Source organism: Prosopis cineraria, unplaced genomic scaffold (genome assembly GCF_029017545.1).
Source record: "Prosopis cineraria cultivar Desert tree isolate PC_DT_omini unplaced genomic scaffold, ASM2901754v1 PC14, whole genome shotgun sequence".
Lineage (NCBI taxonomy): Eukaryota > Viridiplantae > Streptophyta > Magnoliopsida > Fabales > Fabaceae > Prosopis > Prosopis cineraria.
Window position 1 is genome coordinate 22,382,405 of NW_026555345.1, and position 21,246 is coordinate 22,403,650.

General features: G+C 33.4%; 2 protein-coding genes across 5 annotated transcripts; one reads left to right on the forward strand and one right to left on the reverse strand.

Annotated features, from left to right (window-relative positions):
* Window positions 1-2,574: 2,574 nt before the first annotated feature.
* LOC129292196 (uncharacterized protein At5g19025-like) lies at window positions 2,575-6,984 on the forward strand. 2 transcript variants are annotated; one of them, XM_054929756.1, is made up of 3 exons: window positions 2,575-2,730; window positions 2,901-3,584; window positions 6,707-6,984. In XM_054929756.1, exons 2-3 carry the CDS (start codon window positions 2,979-2,981, stop codon window positions 6,728-6,730), a joined length of 630 nt encoding a protein of 209 aa, XP_054785731.1. In that variant the 5' UTR covers window positions 2,575-2,730; window positions 2,901-2,978; the 3' UTR covers window positions 6,731-6,984. The 2 variants fall into 2 exon arrangements, with proteins under 2 accessions (XP_054785731.1, XP_054785730.1); XM_054929755.1 differs by lacking the exon at window positions 2,575-2,730 and having other exon boundaries at window positions 2,756-3,584.
* Window positions 6,985-7,163: 179 nt separating this feature from the next.
* LOC129292195 (mediator of RNA polymerase II transcription subunit 33A-like) lies at window positions 7,164-14,104 on the reverse strand. Of its 3 annotated transcripts, XM_054929752.1 has the most exons (12): window positions 13,701-14,104; window positions 13,442-13,552; window positions 12,652-13,005; window positions 12,177-12,496; window positions 11,976-12,067; window positions 11,534-11,891; window positions 11,237-11,447; window positions 10,469-10,583; window positions 10,207-10,368; window positions 9,113-9,767; window positions 8,733-8,939; window positions 7,164-8,497 (listed from the first exon to the last, which is right to left on the reverse strand). In XM_054929752.1, exons 1-12 carry the CDS (start codon window positions 13,976-13,978, stop codon window positions 7,383-7,385), a joined length of 3,978 nt encoding a protein of 1,325 aa, XP_054785727.1. In that variant the 5' UTR covers window positions 13,979-14,104; the 3' UTR covers window positions 7,164-7,382. The 3 variants fall into 3 exon arrangements, with proteins under 3 accessions (XP_054785727.1, XP_054785728.1, XP_054785729.1); XM_054929753.1 differs by lacking the exon at window positions 13,701-14,104 and having other exon boundaries at window positions 12,652-12,965; window positions 13,442-13,558; XM_054929754.1 differs by lacking the exon at window positions 13,701-14,104 and having other exon boundaries at window positions 12,652-12,896; window positions 13,442-13,544.
* Window positions 14,105-21,246: the final 7,142 nt, after the last annotated feature.

Sequence of the window (21,246 nt, forward strand, 5' to 3'; positions counted from 1 at the left end):
AAGTAAAGTATAAAGATCTAAAATTATATTTCTCCTATATCTAATTAAAAATCGTTTAAATTTGTATGCTTTGGAAGTAATGTTTTTAGTGAGATGGCTGCAACATTTAGTTGATGATCTTATTTCGGGCAACCAACAAATGTCTAAAGATAAATTGAAAGTAAATAAAATATAGACATCCAGTTTGAGAGTGATAGTCAACAAAAATATTTAGATCTAACAGAAAATTTGCAACTTTTTTTTTCCTAATGGTGAATGGAAGAGGACTATTTTAGAATTTTGACAATTACATTTTTAAAAAAATACAAAATTCAGCTGAAACAAGTAGAGATGAGAATAAAGATCGGGCCTAGAGAGTAGGACTTGAAGGCCCTATTTAAATAAAAGTTCAGGCTTTAAAAATAAATTTTTTTTAAAGTAATTGGGCTTGAGAGCTTGATCCTAATAAGCCCTGTAAAAAAAGGGTTTGGGTTCGGGTGGCCCTTCAATCCCTATTATATTATTATTATTATTATTTTTGGTGGAACACATGTTTGAAATCAATGACACTCACCTGATCCTACATACATTATATTATTAATTTTAATTTATTTTAAAATTAATTTAATATAATTTAATAAATATTAGTGTATAGTATAAAATTTTTAATTTTTTAATTTTTTATAATTATTATGTTTGTGTATTTATAAAAAATAAACTATTTTTTTAACCAAAATTTAAATTTTATTATTAAAATTCTAAATGTGTGTTGTTTAATTTCTAAAAAATTATGAAGATTTTATTTTTTTTATTTCATAATATTTTAATTAATTTATACTGTTTAATTTTATTTTAATTTTTTTTAAAAAGGGCTCTGGGCCTAACCTTAAGCTCTTCATATAAGGGCTGAGCTTGAGAAATGGGGCTCAAAATAGAGAACTGGGCTTTAGGGCTTCAGCCCTTAAAAGTTGGGCCCGCCTGTATTTTTAACTCTAAAAACAAGACATGTATGTTCGGATATCATTTTTAGAATCTTAAATACGCTATTGCCTCTTGGCTCAATGCTCAAGGTGGATGTAATGAGAAGAAAAGGGAACTTTTAAAAAAATATATTTTGAATAGAAAAACAAATAGGTCAGTTATACATCTAAAGGTAAAGATGTAAATTTTATCATGCATTATTTTTTTAGAAGCATTTAGTGGCTTAAATTATCAAATGATGCGAAATAAGCCATGAACTTTCAAAAACAAAACATTCAGTAGCTTGTCGTTAACTTCAGTGGACAAATGTTATGTGAAGCTCATAATGACACGTGACATTCCACAAGCATGCTATGTTAGCATATGTAAAAATATAAATTTAGTCATGAACTATTTTTTGAAAAGTATTGGGTAATTCTTATTATAAAAAAATGAACTATCCAATATTTTCCTATCAATTTTGACCAAACACTGTTTATTTTTAGATTTATGAACCCACAATGCATCAATTTATTCAATTTTTTTGCCTTCATCCTCAGTTTCAGCTTGTAAAAAAGAAGTTTAAAGAATTCTTATCTAAAGGCATCATAAAGATGACGCCAACAAAGTATAGGCTTGATTTTACTATGCATGGGAGAAACTTGATTCTAACTTAATTTAGTTATGAATTATTTTTTCTACTTTATTGGTATCATCTTTATGAATCTCTTCATGTAAGACCTCTTTAAACTTCTTTTTTTTGACTTGAGACTAAGAACGAAGGTAAGAAAATTAAAGAGATTGATGCATAGTAGGCCTTATAAGTTTAAAAATAAATGATGTTTGGTCAAAATTGATAGGAATGTGTTGGATAATCTATTTTTTTATAGTAAAAACTACTCAATGTTTCTTGAAAAATAATTTGTAATTAAATTTATACCTTTACACATGTTGATGTAGCATATTTGTAGAGTGCCACATATTATTATAGGCTCCACATAACGTTTATCCAATGAAGTTGACGGTGAGCTACTAGATGTTTTGTTTCTAAAAGTTCATAATTTTTTTGGCACCATCTAATAGTTTAAATTACTAAATGTTCTTAAAAAAATAGTATGTGACTAAATTTATACTTTTACCATATCTAATATAAAAAATATCTAAATTTATATGTTTCAAAGGCAAGGTTTTTAGTGAAACAGCTTCAACATTTAGTTGATGATTTGATCTCGAGCAAACCAACAAATCTTGATGTTTAAAAATAAACTAGAAATACTTAATAAACAAAAAGATAAACTAGAAATAAATAAAATAAGTAAATCAAATTTGAGAGTGATAGTTATAAAAAAATATTAGATTTAAAAGAAAATTTGCAACTTTTTCTCTTGCAGTCAAGAAAAGATAACTCTTTTAGAATTTTGGCAATTATTTTTTAAAAACAAAATTCATGTCAAATAGGACGGGTCTGTTTGGATAGCATTTTTAGAATTTCAAATACGCTCTACTCGAAGTAGGCCTTCGGGAACTTAAAAAAAAAAAAAGCATTTCAAATAGAAAAACAAACAGATCAGTTATAAATTCGCTATAAGAAATCATCTAAATTTATATGCTTTGGAAGTAAAGTTTTCAGTGAAATGACTTCAACATTTTGTCGATGATTATGATCTCCGGCCGACACAACGAGTCTGCACAATGATTTGCTTCACGCTCGAGTATTTTGGTAATTTCATTGAACTAGAGATTTATAGAAGACGAAGAGTAGCTGTATAGTGTATACATACATATACATAGGTAAATCAACTTTACCCACTAAGTTTTTCGCCACTTCACATCTTCATCTTCGTACATTCGCGTCCAAGTCCCATAAATTTCGGTGCATGTGATCAGATATGTTGCTATTTTATTTGTAAGAAAGTAACTATTTTTACTAAAAATTATTACCTTTTTCTATCATGTGCCAGCTTCTAAGCGCCGCCACCACCACCGGCTCCGGCACCGTGACCTCCGCAGCACCTATCACCGCCACCGACACCTCTACCATGGCTCCTCCTTCTCATTCTGTCTCCTCCTCGCCCTCTCCGTCTCTCAACTCTTCATCGTCCTACCACAAACCCAAATTCTCAAACCATAGTCATAATTCAAACACCAGCTCTCATCTCTCTCCCTGCAAGCACTCTCCTTCCGCTACCCTCGATCTCCTCATCTTCATTCTCGTCCTTTTCTCTGGTGCTTTCCTTCTGTCTTCTTATTTCTCATACATCTTCAATTCGCTTTCCATCCTTCTCGCACAATCCGCGCCCCAGATTTATCAGTTCCCTCGGATCCCTTACGTTCTAGGGTTTTTGGCCTTCTTTGTTGTTTCGGCAATAGTGACGCAACGTTGCTGCGGTGCGTATATGCGGAGGTGCGGCAAACCTGGGTGCAAAGGACTGAAGAAAGCGATGGAGTTTGATTTGCAATTACAGTCGGAGGACTGTCTCAAGTCTGGGTGTGATGAGTTTGATAAGCTGCCTTGGAAGGGTGGGAGTGATGACAACCCCGATTATGAGTCCGAGCTGCACTCTTTTGCTGTTCCGATCACGCTGTGGATGTCCCAATGCCAAGCTTGTGGGGTGGGCGCCCAAAAAAGGAAAGCGGCAGAAGAAGTAAGTCTGGTTTCAGTTTGATGAATTCATAAACTAGTCTTGTTAGTCATGAATTGACTGTTTTTATTTTTTATCGTAACATTATTTCTGAATTCAATCTTGCAAGTGCACTCTTTCCTCCATTACCTGGGGATTCATTCGTAGGCGTGATTGATAAAGGGTTATGATTAAATGAGTTTGTACTTGTTAGAATTTGCATCATTTCTCTTTGGATTTAGGTTCTTTATGATAGGCATTGGACACTGTCGAGGAGTTAGTACTTTGAGTTTTTGTGCATTTGTTTTTGCTTTGGTTTTGCCAGTGTTAAGTTCTTCTTAACTTCTTTCAATTGCTTTGGTTAAACGGTCAGAGAATCCTTATCAGATTATCCCAAACCATAAATCCAGGTCTTTAGAACAACCTTCTTCAATTAGAGAAACCTGTGTAGAAATGTCGCATTCAGGTTTCCTGATTGTTTAAGCACTGAATCTGTTTACTCTCCTTGTTGATGTATTGTATAAATTTCTCTATCTCGAACTGATAATGCTCTGTTCTGTTAATTAATTCCTTAGCTATATGACCATTGTTTGGTTCTTCAAGAGGGCTGGTGTGGCATAGTATACAGCCCACGGCTTGATTTAAGGTTCCATCTCCCCCTGTATCGGTGCCCTCTTATTTGGTGGGGAAGTCTTGTTGGTGAGGGTGGCATGCAATTTTAAATAAAATAATCAGCATGGCAACTTCACTTGACTCAAAATCATCTGTTCAACCCTTCGTGCCAATCTCTCATTCGATGTCTAAACTAGATGTCATGCCAACTCTTCCTCGTATGTGTTCATTATGAATCTTATCTTTGCTTCTCACTTAGTAGGATAAGGTTTGGTGTCATTATTGTGGTCAACATGGTAGCTTCATTTTTTTCCTTTTGCTTGTAGACTATGTCAGCCCAGCCATTGCTAAATCCTATCCCATGCAGTATTGGGCACATGCATCTTTCCATATGGGTGCATTCTTTTAAATTGTGCATGGTGACTGCAAATGTTTTATACTTTGACAAACCCCAGAGGAAAGAAAGTTGATCTTACTGATGTTTTACATTATGGAATAAGTTTGATTTTACTTAACTAGGACTCTGAAGCCACAATATCTTGCTTTCCATGGATATTGTAACTTCATAGTCTAGGAATCTAGGCCCTGATTTGTAAGTCTCATCAGGTGTAAATCTTCCAAAACTATCCAAAGCAATAGAGTCATAAAGTATCAACTGCTAATTTTCCAAATTACTGAGACCTATATAACTTGATAGTGAACCTGTGTGACTTACACTGAGAAATTCTACTTGGACAAGGTTAGATGGGATATTATGTGCAACTTTCTTCTTGTGTTCCTTGGGAATGTGGACTAAGTTTCTCTATTGTTTAATTCTTTCTATTTAAGCCGTTCAATTATGCTAAATTTTTTGGTCAAGGGACTGATTCAAATCCTATGCCTGGCTTGGAATTCGTTTGGAAAACCGTTTGTTTGTGATTGAAGTCATTAGACTTACTTCAGTCGAAATCAATTTGACAATAATTCAACTAAATGCTAAATGTGTTTCTTGTGGTGGGGTATAGATGGTGCTCAGAGGCTGTGAAATTTACGTTGTCATATTGAAATAATATCCAATCAGGTTTTCCAAAATTTGTCTGAACTTACATTCAATTAAATGGTTTTTTTTTTAACGTACAGTGGGAATTACATCATTATTATCTAGTAGAACTTTTATACTTTTTATTTGCGTTGATCTGATGTACAAATTATTCCATGAAGATGATCACATTATGTGTTTTGAACTTTTGTTTATAAATAAATTGATAATTTGATTATATCTTTGTTATGATTATTATTACTCTCTCCGTTAAAAAATGTAAGACATTTTTAATCAAATCTCACCTCTCAATAAAGTAATTACCTACTTTCCAACTAATCCTATCTTTTCATATTTACTCCTATCAAACATCCTACAATAAATATAAAGTCATTATCAATAGGGGCACTTTTGGAGAAAAAGCAATGATTATACTTTGAAAAACTAAAAATGCCTTATATTTTTGAACATTTAACTCCTCAAAAAATGCCTTACATTTTTGAATGGAGGGAGTATTATTTGCCCTTCATTTGGTTTGAAGGGAATAAGTTTGATTTAAAAAATTTGAGAAGTGGGGTTAAGAGTTTTTAATTAAATTTTCTTGTCCTTTCCCCTTACCTCTTCTCTCTATTAATAGTTTATAACCCCACTTGTCCATTTTTTTTTAAATCGAACTCTTTAAAATTTTTCAAATCCTTGCCTTCATTCCCTTCAAACAAGACAGAGGGTTAGTGTTTTATCAAGAAAAAGATTGTTAATATTAGTGACTCTTGGCTGATCCGAGGCAGTTTGTTTAATTTTGCCAATGATAACCACAATTATGAACTCAAGAAATGCTACGCTTTGGCTTCTAGCAATTTGGAGCTCTTATTGACGTGGACTGCATTGATTATACTCTAGCATTTTGAAAATTTCAAAGTTGAAACAATTTAATGGTATGGCACTAGGAGATGCCCTTTGGATCCTGGGGCATCTGATGTGTATTTGGCTTCAATGCTTCTTTTATTTGAAAGGTTATTGATTTAATCTGAACAGCCATTATGATATATGCTGGTGCGTGAATCTCACAGTAGGCTGACCGCTTTTTCCCCCTTAAAAAGGAAACCAAAGAAACAATGCAGCGGGAATTTAGGAAAAAATACATAGGCTGTGACATCGGACAATTGTTGACTTGGAGAACTGTCAAAATGTGTGATTTGTTACAATTGTTAACTTGTAGAATATATATATAAATATATATATGCTATCAATCTATTTCACATGAACTTTCTTATACAAGCTCCTGCGATTCCAATTGGGAGCATTTAGCATTTACTTGGAGGAAAACAATGAAGTATTTTCTCTTTCTTTTTGGACTGAATGAAGTATTTATTAGTCCATGGCTATTTGAATTTTTGTGGTTATTCTCCATGAACTTGAATGACTTTCTTTGGATAAATATTAGTGAACTTGAATGTTACCCGATATGAATTCTGTTCTTTATGCTCCAGTGACATGATTATGTTGGCTTCTGCAGATCTCTGATAAACGTGACCCATAACAGACAAGGAGATCATCGCTGATTGACTGTTGTTTATTTACTCCACAGGCATTCTTGCTTATATAGCGTTATCATTTTCATCAGTTCCCCTTTGGTTGAAGACTTTTCATCAGAACCATTTTCGTATGAAAAAGAAAATTATGATCTGATTGTAGCCATCCTTCCCGGTGTTTACACATTCTCATGGATCTTGTCTATAACATTGGAAGGATAATACAAAATTAACTGCAATAAATTTATGAATCTCTTATTGATATTTGATCCATCCCGTTAGCTTTTACATAACCAAAAAATCGTGGGTTCTCACCTCTCTCAATTTTTATTCAAGTGATTGATATAGCATAGTTAAATCCTCGGTCCTCAAACAAAATATTTATGTTAAGTTATGCTTCACATGTGCCTGCTCTGAAAAATAGAAATGTCTCGTCAAGAGTACTACTAACCATTTGTGGTTGACAAATGAACATTGATTTCATAGGCTTGTCAACTTTAAGATTAACATGATAGTGATACGTACAGAAAATTTCATTCTTAACGGGTGATGCTTTTCCAAAAGAAATTAACACGGCGCAACTTTAGGGCATCAAACTAGAGCAGATTACAAATTCTGCGTCCTACAATATGTTGATACTAGTAAAAGGGTTATAGCAATTCACATTTTGTTGTCAATTATAAGCTCAGCTGCAGCACCCATGGTACCCATCCCACCTACGCCCAATAAAGCCAGAGCAAGCTCCTCTTCATTCATCTGTCTCAGTCCATTGCTCAGTCTCTTCAACACTTGTACATCTACTTCCAGCACCCAATTTGGTGTGCAGCCTACCATTAGGCTCACAAACTCTGACACATAGGCTCGCCAAGTGGCAGAATCACAGCCAAGTGATATCTTACCATCAAGTGCACTAGCCAGAAACTCCATGTGAATGCCCAGAATTTTTGGCCGTCTCTTTGAAGCTGAAGATGATGAGTCAACCCCCCAGGCAAAAGCCCCACAAAGAACTGCAAAGTAAGCAAGTGCATATCCTCCAAGCATTGCCACCATCCCATCACACCTCTCCTGCTCAGATCTGTGAACAGATATAAACCAGGAAGGCAAAGTTTCTTTTATTAGTAATTGAACTAGCATCAACCCTCCTGATAACCATACAAGAGAAGCCCCTAGTGCAGCCGCAAGTTTGACCCGGGTCATTGATGCAGCAAGTGAAACCTGTCCATATTTTATGCCATCTTTGGCTGCTCTCAACTTTTCTAGCCCGTCCCTTGGAACCCCACCACATACAATTTCTCTCACCGACTGCATTATTATGGAAACTATCTCTTCTGTCAAGAAGACAATATCTCTGATTGATCGATAAGCACGAAGGTAAAGAATTCCTGGAGCAACCGGACAAATCCCTCCACAAAAATGAGACTTGAAGCCATGGCCAAGGAGGGCTCCAACACCACCATTGGATGAGATAAGAGAGATATTCATGCCAAGGGTTGATGAGAAGCAGCTTTTGAGAAGTTGAATTACTGCATCCTTGTTGTGGAGGAATACAGTTCGAGATGCTGAGAAGATAAGAAAGTCACTCCAACGCTTCGCCTTTTGGGTCCATAAAGAAGCTACTATTGGCATGCAAGGCCATGGACAACCCGCAGCAAGGGACTCTAAAGCTGGGCCAGCCAAATTGAGAAAACGCTCTGAAGCTTTGTCAATTTTGTAGGTTATGGTAAGGCTTACAAAGGCAGCCAATGGCAAAGGAAGTGTGGCCGGACAGCTTCCTCCTGTAGAAGTGACCTTCGGTCAAAAAGCTACAGTAATAATATTATTAGGAGAAGAAAAAGATATTGTTAGGAGAAAATAGGTTGGTGGAAGTAGATATCTCCAAAAACACTAATTGACTCAGATCGTAATTATTTACACGTTGAAATTATGATTAAACTGATACTCCTAAACATGCCTTTTATTCAGAATTATGAAAAGAAGCATTCAGAATTTAGGGTCAGAACAGGAGGAAACCTGGAGTAAGGCTTGGGACATCAACGCCAGTTGCAGCCAAAATTTTCCTGATCTGTTCCTCGACATTTAATAGATTTGCAGCAGGACTTGGCCAATCTGTTCCATTCATAAGAACAGGTTTCCAAACACCCCGAGTTACTTCAGCGGAGAAGTAGCTTACTATGGTTGCCAAAGATGCAGGCAGAAAATCAGCTAAATCTTTAAGCCCTGACAATAAAAAGTGAAGAACATTCTGGTATTCATGACATTGCTGCATGCATCAATGAAGGAGAATTTTGAAAACTTGCCTACTGAAAGAAATTTTGAACGTCAAGAATTACCAAAATTTGGTTGTATTTTTGGATTTACCTTATTCAAACACAAGGCTAGTAGTGATGTACCTGTTGCCAATTCACGGGGGGATAATCTTCCATGAGCACAGGCTGTGAGAGCGGCATCAACTACAAAGGGAACAGCTTCCAAAATATCCCAAGCAGGCAATTTTGGTCTCATAGAGGTATCCTCAATTGCAGCCCCAGAAGTGCCACTGCTTCCAGATGTAACAGAAGCCTGGCTTCCTCTATTAATCTTTTTAAACATCATGTTAAGAAGCCCCTCAACAATCTGATGAAAAGGGGTTCCATTAACAAGACCAGACAATGTTGAAGCTATACATGCTTGATGCTGCCTATACCACACTTTCAGTTTTGGAAATGAGTCAACAAAAACAGAATTTGGTGATGACAAACTTGCAATTTCCGAGAGTCTTCTCCTGTTTTGATCTTTGTGGATATTACCTGATGAAACTAAGTGGGAGTTTCGTACTAACAGGAGGTATTCAGGAGTTAGTTGAGATCCAACAGTGGGTACATCTCCAACTCCATGTTCAAGAGGAGGATGATTGAACCTCCACAGTTTTAAAAGAAGAATAAAGGCATTTGAAAACACAGCATGGGCAGATATTTCTTCCCCTGATGTTAGTGTCCATGAGACGTCGGGCACACATGATCCAAAAACTTCACAAATTGGCATCAATGAGCACACAAGCTGTGGAATCTGGTGAGACATTTGGCTATTCCATTAGCTTAAAGACTTCAATTTAGGAGTTCCTCACGTTATGTAAAAAACAAGATTAGGTCCACGCATCATTATCTTCTATGTATTCCAGGAAGGAAAACTAATGCTCCCTCCATTTCAAATATAAGGCATGTTTTGTATAATCCTACGTTTCAATATATGAGGCACTTCAAATATTTTAAGAGCAATTAATAACTTTTCACCTAAAATGCCCCTAGAAGTATGTCAAAATTACTTACCTCCTGCCTAACAAATAATTAATGATTGGTAGTATTAAAGAAGGGTAGAGTTGGAAAAAAATTGAAATCTCGATTACCTAAATATTTTTTTTCCTGTGTGTTTAATTAAAATTCCTTATATTTGAAAGGGAGGAGCATATATTATAATGCTTTTAATCAAGATTTTGAATCGAACTTACCAAGCCATGAAGCGATAATATTTGAACACAATCAACTGATGCTATTCCAACAACAAGTACGTTAAGAATTGGAGCATAATTAATTAAATGGCTGTTGCCTGCAGTATTCTCTACTGGAGTTGGTGGAGACAATAACCTAATAATGAAATGAACAGTGTGCTCCTGCATGGAATGGAGATCTGTAACAATTAGAATTAAAAAATAATTGATACTAATCTACTGGTAATTAGACTTTCCACGTTTTAGCGTCAAATTTCATTACTTGCACATTCCATCCTCGAATCAAAGATGCACCACAAAGAATGGTAGCAGCAGATATTTTATCCTCTTCTGATCCTCTGGTTGCAATCTCAAATATCTTTTCCAGTTCTGCTAAGCTTCCATGAAATCCAGGAGCAGAAATTCAGTTGGTTCGCCATTGGGTAAAATTACAAAAAAGAGCATATGATATACCTGGCTTCGGGAAAGAAAAAGGAAAAACTGAAGACCGAACAACATAAACCCAAAAAAGAACGAACTTGTTAATATTATCAATCTTTCTTCTGATGTATGTATCAACCATCGGCTATGATGTACATGAACTTAACCTCAGCCAATGAAGAGAGGGCATTATTCTTGTTATACCTATAAAATTATACTCTTGGTCTTATTTATGAGTCACTTCTAACATGTTTCATCTGAATCAAAGAAAACTTTAAACCTCATTAACTTTAAAATTTAACAAGTTTCCATATCTACCCCCCTAATAAGGACAAGAATTATTTTTAATAATTTTTCTTAACATTTAATAAGGGCAAAAAAGTAGAGATGAACATAAAAAATAATGAAGGGCCTAATAAATATAACCAAAATAAATCTTTTCTTTTTACCCTACAAATAGCACTAGAGGAGTATCATGTTCAATGCATCAATTCATCCTGACAGAAACGTTAGGCAGGAGATTCGAGTTAAAAAGAAAATTTCAGTTCAGCCATTTTGGCAGATTCTCTAAAAACAAATTCATTTAGAAGTTACATAGAATAGATCATACCTCGAAGCAGGATATGAAATCAGAGCATGTATCATTGCAGGACTAAGTGGTGCTCCGTTCATAAAAGACGACCAGCCAGGTGTTTGAGCAGGCACACATTGAGGCATTTGATTCATATGCCCATTCACATAACCCGGCCATAAATAAGCTGACATGTCCAGGAGGTTACGGGCAATACAAGACTCAACTAACAGATGACGCAAGTTTCCAGCTGAAAACCAAGACATCAAGTTAATTAAGAATTTCTCACATTCCATGCATAATTCCTTATTGGCTTTGAAAGAAAAAATCACTTACAACAGTCAATAGGCATTTCTGTCATGTTGAGACATTCAAAATATGCACTTCCTATTGTGATCCCAGAAACAAAAAGCATTGCTTTTGCGGCAGCCTGATTTGCAGCAGCAACAACAGATTGAGGTGGAGAAAGCAAACTTTGATAATCCCCTAATGACTGTAGACTTGAGACTAGATCCTTTCGGCAATTTCCTGGGGTCTTATCTTTCCAGTGATCTGTAGGGCCATTCTCTGTTTCATCGATGGGTATTCTTTCCTCCTCCTCAATAAGATTGGAAACAACAAGAGGCATGATACACAATAGCATGCATAAGCGTGTATCAAGATGAGGCATTGGGCCCTCAATAGGATCTCTTTCCTACAAGTACATAACAAATTTGATTACGGGTAAAGATGCTACAGAACATAAAGACAAACTAATTTGAAGAAGGGGAGTTCACACCCTCTGAACAAGACGAAGAGCTGCTAACCAAAGGCCTAAAAACGTGTCATGCCAAGAGGTGCCATTTATTGCCCGTAAAGTTTTGACCAAATCTATACAGAACAAGTAATGAGGTTTAATCTCTTATTATATATATATATATATATTGAGAGATAATATCGATCATTTCAATTAGATCTCTATAGCTGTACTCAGTCTTACTGCAAACTATTTCAATAGCACTTGTTGCACTAACTTGATAGCCATCCATGGCATCTTCCAGTACCAGGTCAAGAGGAATCCAGAGAGCAGAATGAGTAGAACCGTGGCAGATAGATGCTGAGGAAGAAAGACATTCAAAAGCTGTAACTTTATGGAACTTTTGCTGTGAACTTGTTTTGCATTCTCGAGACAAGATGATGCAAGCATCTGAAGTCAATTTGAGAAGTGTCTCAGGACTTCGAGTTCTTGAATTTCTCAATACCAATGAATGAGCTGCCAGCAGCTTCAGCCGCTGAACAAAACTTCGCCAATGCTTAGGCCTGATAAAATGGCAGATAAGCGCTTAGCTAAATTCCAGTCATGCAAGAAGAGCCACATGAAGGTTATATAAATATTATCCATGATTTCACTGACATTGTTAAACCAAAAAGGGTAAAGTTCAGCTGTAAATAAATATTCAAGAAAAAATACTAACAGATTTTTGCGGGCTAAGCAAAGAAGCCTAGAACATGTTCTATCCTGAAGAAAATGACCAATCATCTCAATAGCCACAAGGGTATTTGCATTCTGCATTCTCTCAAACTGCTCAGCCTTCTTGATATTAACATCATAGTTCCCATGCCTATCAAGATCCATTTCTTGGTATATTATATCCCATCTGGACTTCTTTTCAGGAGTGAGTTCCAACAACCCTTCATCATCCAATGATGCATCGAGCAACTGCCAGACAGTTGAAAAAACAAATTCAACCACCAAAACGCCAGGCTCTCTTTGTGAAAGGTCAAATATCTGCGAAAGATGAAGAACAGAATCTACAGATTTCATGACCCTGTTCAAAGCAGAAACAAAACCATTGAACAAAAACAAATCACATCATTAAACAGAACAGTCGATTATATCCGACTGTGGAAGCCACATAAAAGAATATTGAACTGATTATATATAATGGTAAAACAAAATGACACGAGTTCTCCATGAGAGTAGATTTTGCTTTAAAAGATAAATGCAATAACCATATTATCATCTCCAAATATATGACCTACTCTTGGGCTCATCCTATGCCTCATTAGAACGCTCCATGAAAGATGAAATTAAGAAAGTTATCCCGATGGTTCGGTACCTCTTTCACAGACTGTAATGCAGCCAACCTCATAAGGAACAAAAATCTTTACATCATTGCAAAGGAAAATTTCAAACATGTAAACAAGGCGAAGCTAAAGAGCCATTGAAAACCAAGAGAACAAAAAATAGAAGAAAATGCTTACTTCAGATAGTTCGGCAGCTTTAGCTGAAATTTAAGTTCAAGAGCTTGTCTTTTGAGGAGTTCCATGTACAGCCTATATGCCCCAGGCCGGATATGTCTGCATGGAATAACCCTGCCAATGGAATAGGGGCATTAATTTGACTCATTATTCTCTCTTATCTATAATGGCACTATATTAGCATTTACCTTCAATTTACAAATGTGAAGAACCAACACAAGAAGGAAAAGAAAATTTAGAAATCGAAGGATATTTAACAAACCTGACAGAAAGAAGAGCAAGAACAAGAATAGGAGGCACGATCTTGAATATGGAGGCTTTCTCTAGAAACTTCCAAATTATAGGAACATTATTTTCCCAGCAAATGTAAGAGACTAATACGTCTGCGAGCTCTACCGAAGGCAACGACTCTCCCGCCGAGTTCAAATTCGAACTTATATGCATTGCCCAAACCACAGGATCGCTACCCTTTTCCTGCGCCACCTTCGTCAGCTCCATGACGCCGTCCCAGAGGCTGCTGCCAATGGCAGAAACCTCCATGAGCACGCCGGCGGCAGAGGTTCGGCAACTGTTTCGTTTCACCGGTGGAAAGGAATCCGAGTGAATCTTCTACGGATGCTGCGAAAGATGGAGTGTTGTTTAACAGTTTCCATTTTCAACCGTGCTTGCAGCTTTCACGTGTGGTTAAAAAGAGGGAAAAGAAAATCCGAAATAAAATGTTAAAATTAGAAAATAAATTCCAAAACATACCCAAAGTCAGACCTCTTGCTCAGAAGGCACTTACTCCTCCGGAATCACAATATGTTATTATTATTAACAAATTCATGTTTCATAAAAAAATATTAGTTGAAACTGTACTTTCATAAAAATGTTATACATTATTACATTTATGTCCTTGTGTTTTCATAATAACATGTGCATGATCTTTAAATATAAAACATTTAAAGATCAAAAATTAAAAAAATAAGGATATAAATGGTGAAAAACATAAAATTTATTTAATACCTTATGTTTTGGGTCGAGAGATGCTTCTAAAAAGTAACTTATTTTATGATGTGAAAAGAGTACTTCATAAAACATTTTTAAAAATATGATATTAAAAAATTTAAAGCATTTTATGTCTTTTAAAATGTAATTAATGAAGTTTTTCACAAAAAAAATGTCATTAAGGATGTAACAAATGAGGCTTTTTAATTAAAAAACTTATTAAATAAAATAAATATAAAAATAGTATATAATTTTAAAAATAATTAACTAATTTATTATGATGTAATTTCATCAAAATCACATACAATAGTGAACGAAATGACTACACGATACTTATAAATAACATATTAAAAAAACTCCCATATTAATAATAAAATTTGAATCTATAATTTTATGAGGCAAATCTTTATTAATTAAATTAACTTTATTAATTCACCATCTTCCAAATTATTGTCTGAATTAATGAAGAATGAGTGCAAAATTTCCTCTGCAAATTAAATAGGCAAATCAAAATATTTTATTGATAAACTTGTTAGGTAAACAGGCACGAAAATTAAAGTGGAAGGGGGTGAAAGACCTTTCATTCTCCAAGTGGTTACGTTTGGTAGAGATGGTGACTTGGGTTGCTTTGCGCGCTCGCTACCGAAGTTGCTTTTTTATCATCATCATCATCATCATCATCATTGTTATTATTATTAAAGACATTTTTAAAAAAATTATTATTACAGCCAAAAATTGTAAACTGTCTTATAAATAAATACTATAAGTCTATAACATATCAATATTTTTTTTCTATAAATTGTATGTTGATATGTTAATGATTGTTGGTACTTGAGGAAATAGAGATAGAGATCTGTTGCTATATATATATATATATATATTTATTTAATTTACAAGCTTCCAATTTGATTTATTATTTAATAAAATATATTTATTTAACTCAATTCAATTCCAACCCAACTAATGCTATTAGTGTTGTTAGAAATTTTAAATTTAGATAGTTTATAAAAGTGTAAAACTAGATAAGATTCCTTTCACTATATTGCAAGAAATTAAAAAACTACATTGCATTAATTATAAATGATACTTTCTTCATCCCAAATTATAAGATATTTTTAAAAAAAATTTAACGTCTCAAAATATAAGACACTTTAATTAAAATAAAATTTTATTAATGATACTTTTTCAATATTACTTTTTTCATATATTTTATCTCTTCAATATTCTTTCATCAATGTAATATTAAATGAGGGGTATTTTTAAAAGTTTATATTTTATTTTAAAAAAATAAAATTATAAATTATAATTAATGAGCTTTATTAATAAAAGTATTTTATAATTTAGGATGGAGGGAGTAGTAAATAGAACTGGAAGGTATTATAAATATATGATATAGTATATTTCAAAATTAAAAAAAAATAAAATATATAATTATATATAGATTAGATTTTCGCTTTACTCTCATTTTTTTTAAATTTTTTCAATGTAGCTAAATTTTAAGGTATCTATGGTTCGTGCCTTTTAAAATAAAAATTGAAAAAAGAGACGACATTGGTTAATTAAAATAAAATAAAGGTGTATTTATCTCTTGTCCACTTTCCGTCCATGATTTGATTGAAGAAAGCGTAAAGATTTATATATGTACATTTTGAAAGCATAAAAAATAGACTTCATTTGATTGCAGAGATTTTTTTTTTTTAACCAATGATTGCAGAGATTCTTATATATATATATATATATATATATATTTCAACCACCTTCGTTGGGAAGGAATTCTTGGATCCAATACATGAAACTATATATGATATGCGCAATAAAACTTTATCACTTAAATTAAATAATTTTTTTATGTTATTACAATTTTATAATAGAATATCTTCTTAATTTTTTATATTTTATTTCTCTATCATCATCAATGATAAAACAAATTTATACTTATAACAATCAAACATGATATATTTTTATTGAACAAAATATGGATGATAATGTATGCCAAGTAAGAACTTCTGTCAACTTAAGTGTGATGTACATTAGGCTAGTTCTTAAGTTGATGGATGGGATCCCAAGTACAAAACTCCCCAATAACTTTTTTAGAACTTAATCTTAAAACATTAAATAAAGGAGAAAGTCAAACTTTTCCAAGCTAATTATTGTTGGTGTCTTTGAACATGTTTTATTCGGAGGTGTGCCTTTGTCTATCTCTGTGTGGCATTGTTTTACTGGTTAGTGATTTGAAAAGTTATGGCATTAGATTACTATATTAAGATATTCATCAATTAAATAAAGTAATTAGAAAAATTAAATCATTCTAGTTTTTTTTTAAATTTGAACTAAATTCATATAATTTATTTTGTTTTAATAAAACCCTTATAATTTGATCAATTAAATATATTAATTCCTAAAAGTTAAAATTATTAATGGATAATTAACTTTTCCAAAATAAAAATATTTTTAAATTTTATAGAAAATTTGATTTAATATCTTGGCCATAAAAAAATAAAATTTTAATCAGAGTAAAATACAATAACCTCTTTTATGTTTTGTTTAAATTACATAGACCTCCCATCTATTTTCAAAACCTATACTTCAATCTAATTTTTAGCATTGTTAGGAATAAGGCTGTGTATGGGCAGGGTTGGGTAGGGTAACCCCCTTAACTTGATGCCCTGCCCTAATTGTGTTCAGGCAAAAAAATCATGCCCAAAGCTCGACCCTACTCGAAAGATGCCCATTCTTGGAGGGGTCGAGCGGGCAAGGTTGGGCAGGGATTAGGCCATCCGGCTGGATGTCCAGTACTTCCCTTTTTTAGGCACCTAAAAGCCTTTTGTCAAACCAAAATATATTAAGACTGGGTTCATAATAGCCACCAATAAGCCATGTCCAACAATAAATAATGGGCTCAAAGTAACTTAGATAAGAAATAAACAAACCTAAATAAAATCTAACTCATACAAATAAAACAAGATTTCCTCAATCAAGCCAATCAATTGAAAAACAATACATCTATGAACACTAAACAAGTTAAATATAAATTATAAAGTTTGAGATAGCAAATTTCCTGATCCCTACACCATCGTCCATTGTTCTTCCTCCTTTAATGTTGAATTATAAACAACCTAAAATAAAAGAATAAGAATTAACCAAAACATCAACAAAACTAATAGACAGCAGATAATTTCAATTTTAACCAAAAGAAAGATCTAACAAAGAAAGAGAAACAAGCCAGATACGAGCTTTGGAGCTAAGGTGATCGGATACGAGCTCGAACGAGAGACAACGGTGATTGAAGACGAACTAGAGTAAGAGAGAGTGGCGAGTGGCGAGTGGCAACTGGAGACAGAAGAAGTTTGAAGATGGGGTGGCGATTGAGAGAGGGAGATGAACTTGACCAGAACAGAGTGGCGATTGAGAGAGGGAGACGAACTTGATTGGAGATGGAGTAGCGATCAGGGACGAGACAACCCTGCCCTAATCAAGTGAGAGAGATCGGAGATGAGACAAGGTGGAGCAAGAGAGACCAGAATAAGAGAGGCATAGATCAAACGAATGGTCTTGTTCAGGTGTTTCAATTTCATATTTGAGTCAGATCTTAAGGTTTTAATATTTTTATTTTCTATTTATGCCCACATCAATTTACAAAATGACATATATTAATAATTTTAAAAAAAAATAATTAAACCTCAGGTCAGGCATGGCCAATTGGTTGGATACTCTAACCCTAAACCTACCCAACCCGAAGATCGGGCTGAACCCGACCATACCTAATCAATACCAAGCAAGTTTTTTTGGGCTTGAGCTGGGCATTTTTCCCTTGGGTCGAGCTGGGCATACCGGGCTATTGGGCATTATGCACAGCCCTAGTTAGGAATATTTTGTTAAAGATTCTAAAATCTTTAATTTTTTTATTTGCAATTATATTCAAATTTTTAAAATTATTATTTTACCTTTATAATTTAATTGCATACTCTCTCCCCCTTTAAAAATTTAAATAATTGCATCGATATTTAAATAGATAAATTTAAATTTCATGTTAAATTAATAAAATAAAAAATATAAATTATGTTGAGTAATTTATTGTATTAAATCCTATTATTTCATTAAGTTTTTTAACTGCACCTTTAAATTTTTATTTTTTTTCTAATGCATGTATAGAAATTTTACAAAATGTTACTAAATAAATATGTTTATGTAACTAAAAAATTAAAATATAAAGATACAAGTAAAAAATATATATGCATTAATTTTTTTCAATAATTTGAATGACTTTTAGATAACATTTATATTTAAAGAAGGGGTATTTTGGTCCAACAAATGTAACTTAACAATCAATTAACGGATGGGTGAATGAAAATGAAATCTTAGAAATAGAGAGGATGTTTGTGTTTTGTAACTATTTATACTAGGAAAAGTTCCCATAGGTTTCTAAAATAGAAAATAAGTATATGTAATTAAGGTAAAACAGAGGAGAGGTCAGAGTATTTTACTCTTTTATTAAATTATAAAAATTATTTAGAAAATATAACATAATTATATAAATTTTGAGTTATAAAAATTATTTAATTAATCTAAAGCTATATAGTCTATTAATTAAAAAAATAAAACTCTTAATTTCATTCTTTGAGGGAAAATTGGTCAAAAAGACTAGGTTAGAAAAGAAATTGGTCTTAGGGACCAAATATTTTTAAAGGACCAAGCTTATTATTTTATTCATTTAACAATTTTATTATTAGATCAAAATGCCTCTATCTTAACAAAGCAATTTAAGCACAAAAACCACACTCTTTACTTAGTTTCTTTACTCGATTTGAATGAGAGAAGACTAAAGTGCTGGCAAGGGACGTTTTCGATAAACTATCAATGATGGTGTGAGCTATAAGCAAGTTGTAAGAGATAAATTTTGATAAAGACAACCCCATCTCTTTGCATGGTGCCTTAACGAACAAGTTTCAAGCTACTTCAGAATGCCTTGCAATTGGTTGATGATAGAGCAAATGATAGCCTATAGCGATACAAACCATTAGTGAAAATGAGTGTCGCTATTTCTTTACTTACCCAATTGAAGAGGTATGCTATGTGAATAATTTCCATTGTTTCATAATAATTTATTGAATGAATTCTCCCTTTTATAGATTTGATGCACAATAACTTTATGATCATTCACTTCTACCTAATTAAAAGAATAAGTTTTCAAATAGACCCTGTGGCTTGCAATTACCACTTGTAGGAGGATGCCTTATTGGTTAAACCAAACATTGCTCCTCTTCAACCAGGTAGTCAAAGTACACTTTATGATTTTTGGGAGGATATTGAGGAGAAAGCATGATGAACAATCAATCTATCAACAATTTTTAGTTACCATGTATCTCTACTAATGTTTATGCATCTTTTGGTGGGTATCTTTTTTTTTTTTGAAGTCTTTTGTTAGGTCCTTTCAATTTTAAAGAGATATCCTTGAGTTTCTATTCACATTATCCTTTATTTTCTATAAATCCTATTGTTAATCCTTGTCTAATTGGTTTGGCTTGTATTTTTCCATCCAACTCTAAACTTAAAACTCCCCCAACCTAAGCCTTTTTTATCTTGTAAGTATGATCTATTCAATTTTTCTAATGAGTTCATGCCCTCTTCATTTATATTTATTTAGCATAGCTCCCCTATCTCCTGTTTATTGATTTTTTCTATCTTTTAATGCTATCATCATTCATATGCAAGAAATTAATCATGTGGGACTTTATGATAAATGTAATCAACTCGTAATTAGAAAACATGGTGAACATATGACACTTTCAACTGGTTGCCTTTCTAAGGATTTTAGAAATGTTGCTAGCACCAATGTATCACTTACTAGTGAGAGAAATCCAATGTCCTAAGCATAGAAGAAAAAGCAGATTGTATTAAATGTCTTGAAAGATCTTCTACTTAAACTTGAGTCCATGAATCCTATTGATTACAAGTCCATGAAAAAGGCTGCAAAGGATACTTTTGATTCTTTGAAACTATGCCAGTTGACTATAAATAATTTTCAAAATATGTTTGGGAGTTCATCAATTCTAAGCAAAGTCACTACCCATTTTTGGATTCTCAAAGAACTACCTAAAAACAATGATGAAAATACACAAGAGAGGAACATAAGAGGTTATAGGTACTTAACTAAGTAATTAGAAGCTTCAAATAGACTCAATTGAACACCCACAATAAACTTTAATAGAGCCCTCCTTGTTCACCTTTGAACTCTCACTCAAAAATCTAATTTTTTTAGCTGAAATGCAAATTTAAAGACTTAAAAATCAGTTGTTAGCTATGGCTAAAGATCAAATGCTAGATTCTAAACACTGTCTATATGATTGGGCTAAAATATGACCTAATACCACTAAGGGTCCAATTTAAGCCTTAATTAGGATCCAATAGACTCATTGACTATTTGTACATTACTTTTTAATCCAAATTAACTCTCAAGTGTCTAATTTATTCTTAATTACCCTATTAACTTTAAGTTAAATTTTTTATGATGTTACATTACTCCCTTCACCAAGGTCATATCTAGCTCACACATTACTTGCCCTAGCTCCTATTGACCTCATGACACCTCCTTATACTTACATTTTATAACATCTTGAGTTTTAATTCTCTAATTAATTAAACCTAATTGGTATAATTAAGTAAATTGAAGTGGTGTGTGGCTAAAAAAGTCTAATAATCATGTTTGATGCTATTTCAACCCTAATTGTGGGTTTGGTATTGAGGCGAGCCACCCAGGCATCGAAAGGAGAAGAAAAGGAAAGTTGAAGTTGCTGTGTCATATGTCGCAGCACGTAGATCAT

Coding starts and splice junctions, on each gene's coding strand:
- LOC129292196 (XM_054929755.1), top strand. CDS start 2,892: ATGTGCCAGCTTCTAAGCGCCGCCACCACCACCGGCTCCGGCACCGTG. Junction 3,585..6,706: donor AAAGGAAAGCGGCAGAAGAA/GTAAGTCTGGTT, acceptor TGGCTTCTGCAG/ATCTCTGATAAACGTGACCC.
- LOC129292195 (XM_054929752.1), bottom strand. CDS start 13,978: ATGGAGGTTTCTGCCATTGGCAGCAGCCTCTGGGACGGCGTCATGGAG. Junction 11,892..11,975: donor CTCTTCGTCTTGTTCAGAGG/GTGTGAACTCCC, acceptor ATGTACTTGTAG/GAAAGAGATCCTATTGAGGG. Junction 9,768..10,206: donor TATTATCGCTTCATGGCTTG/GTAAGTTCGATT, acceptor ATGTCTCACCAG/ATTCCACAGCTTGTGTGCTC.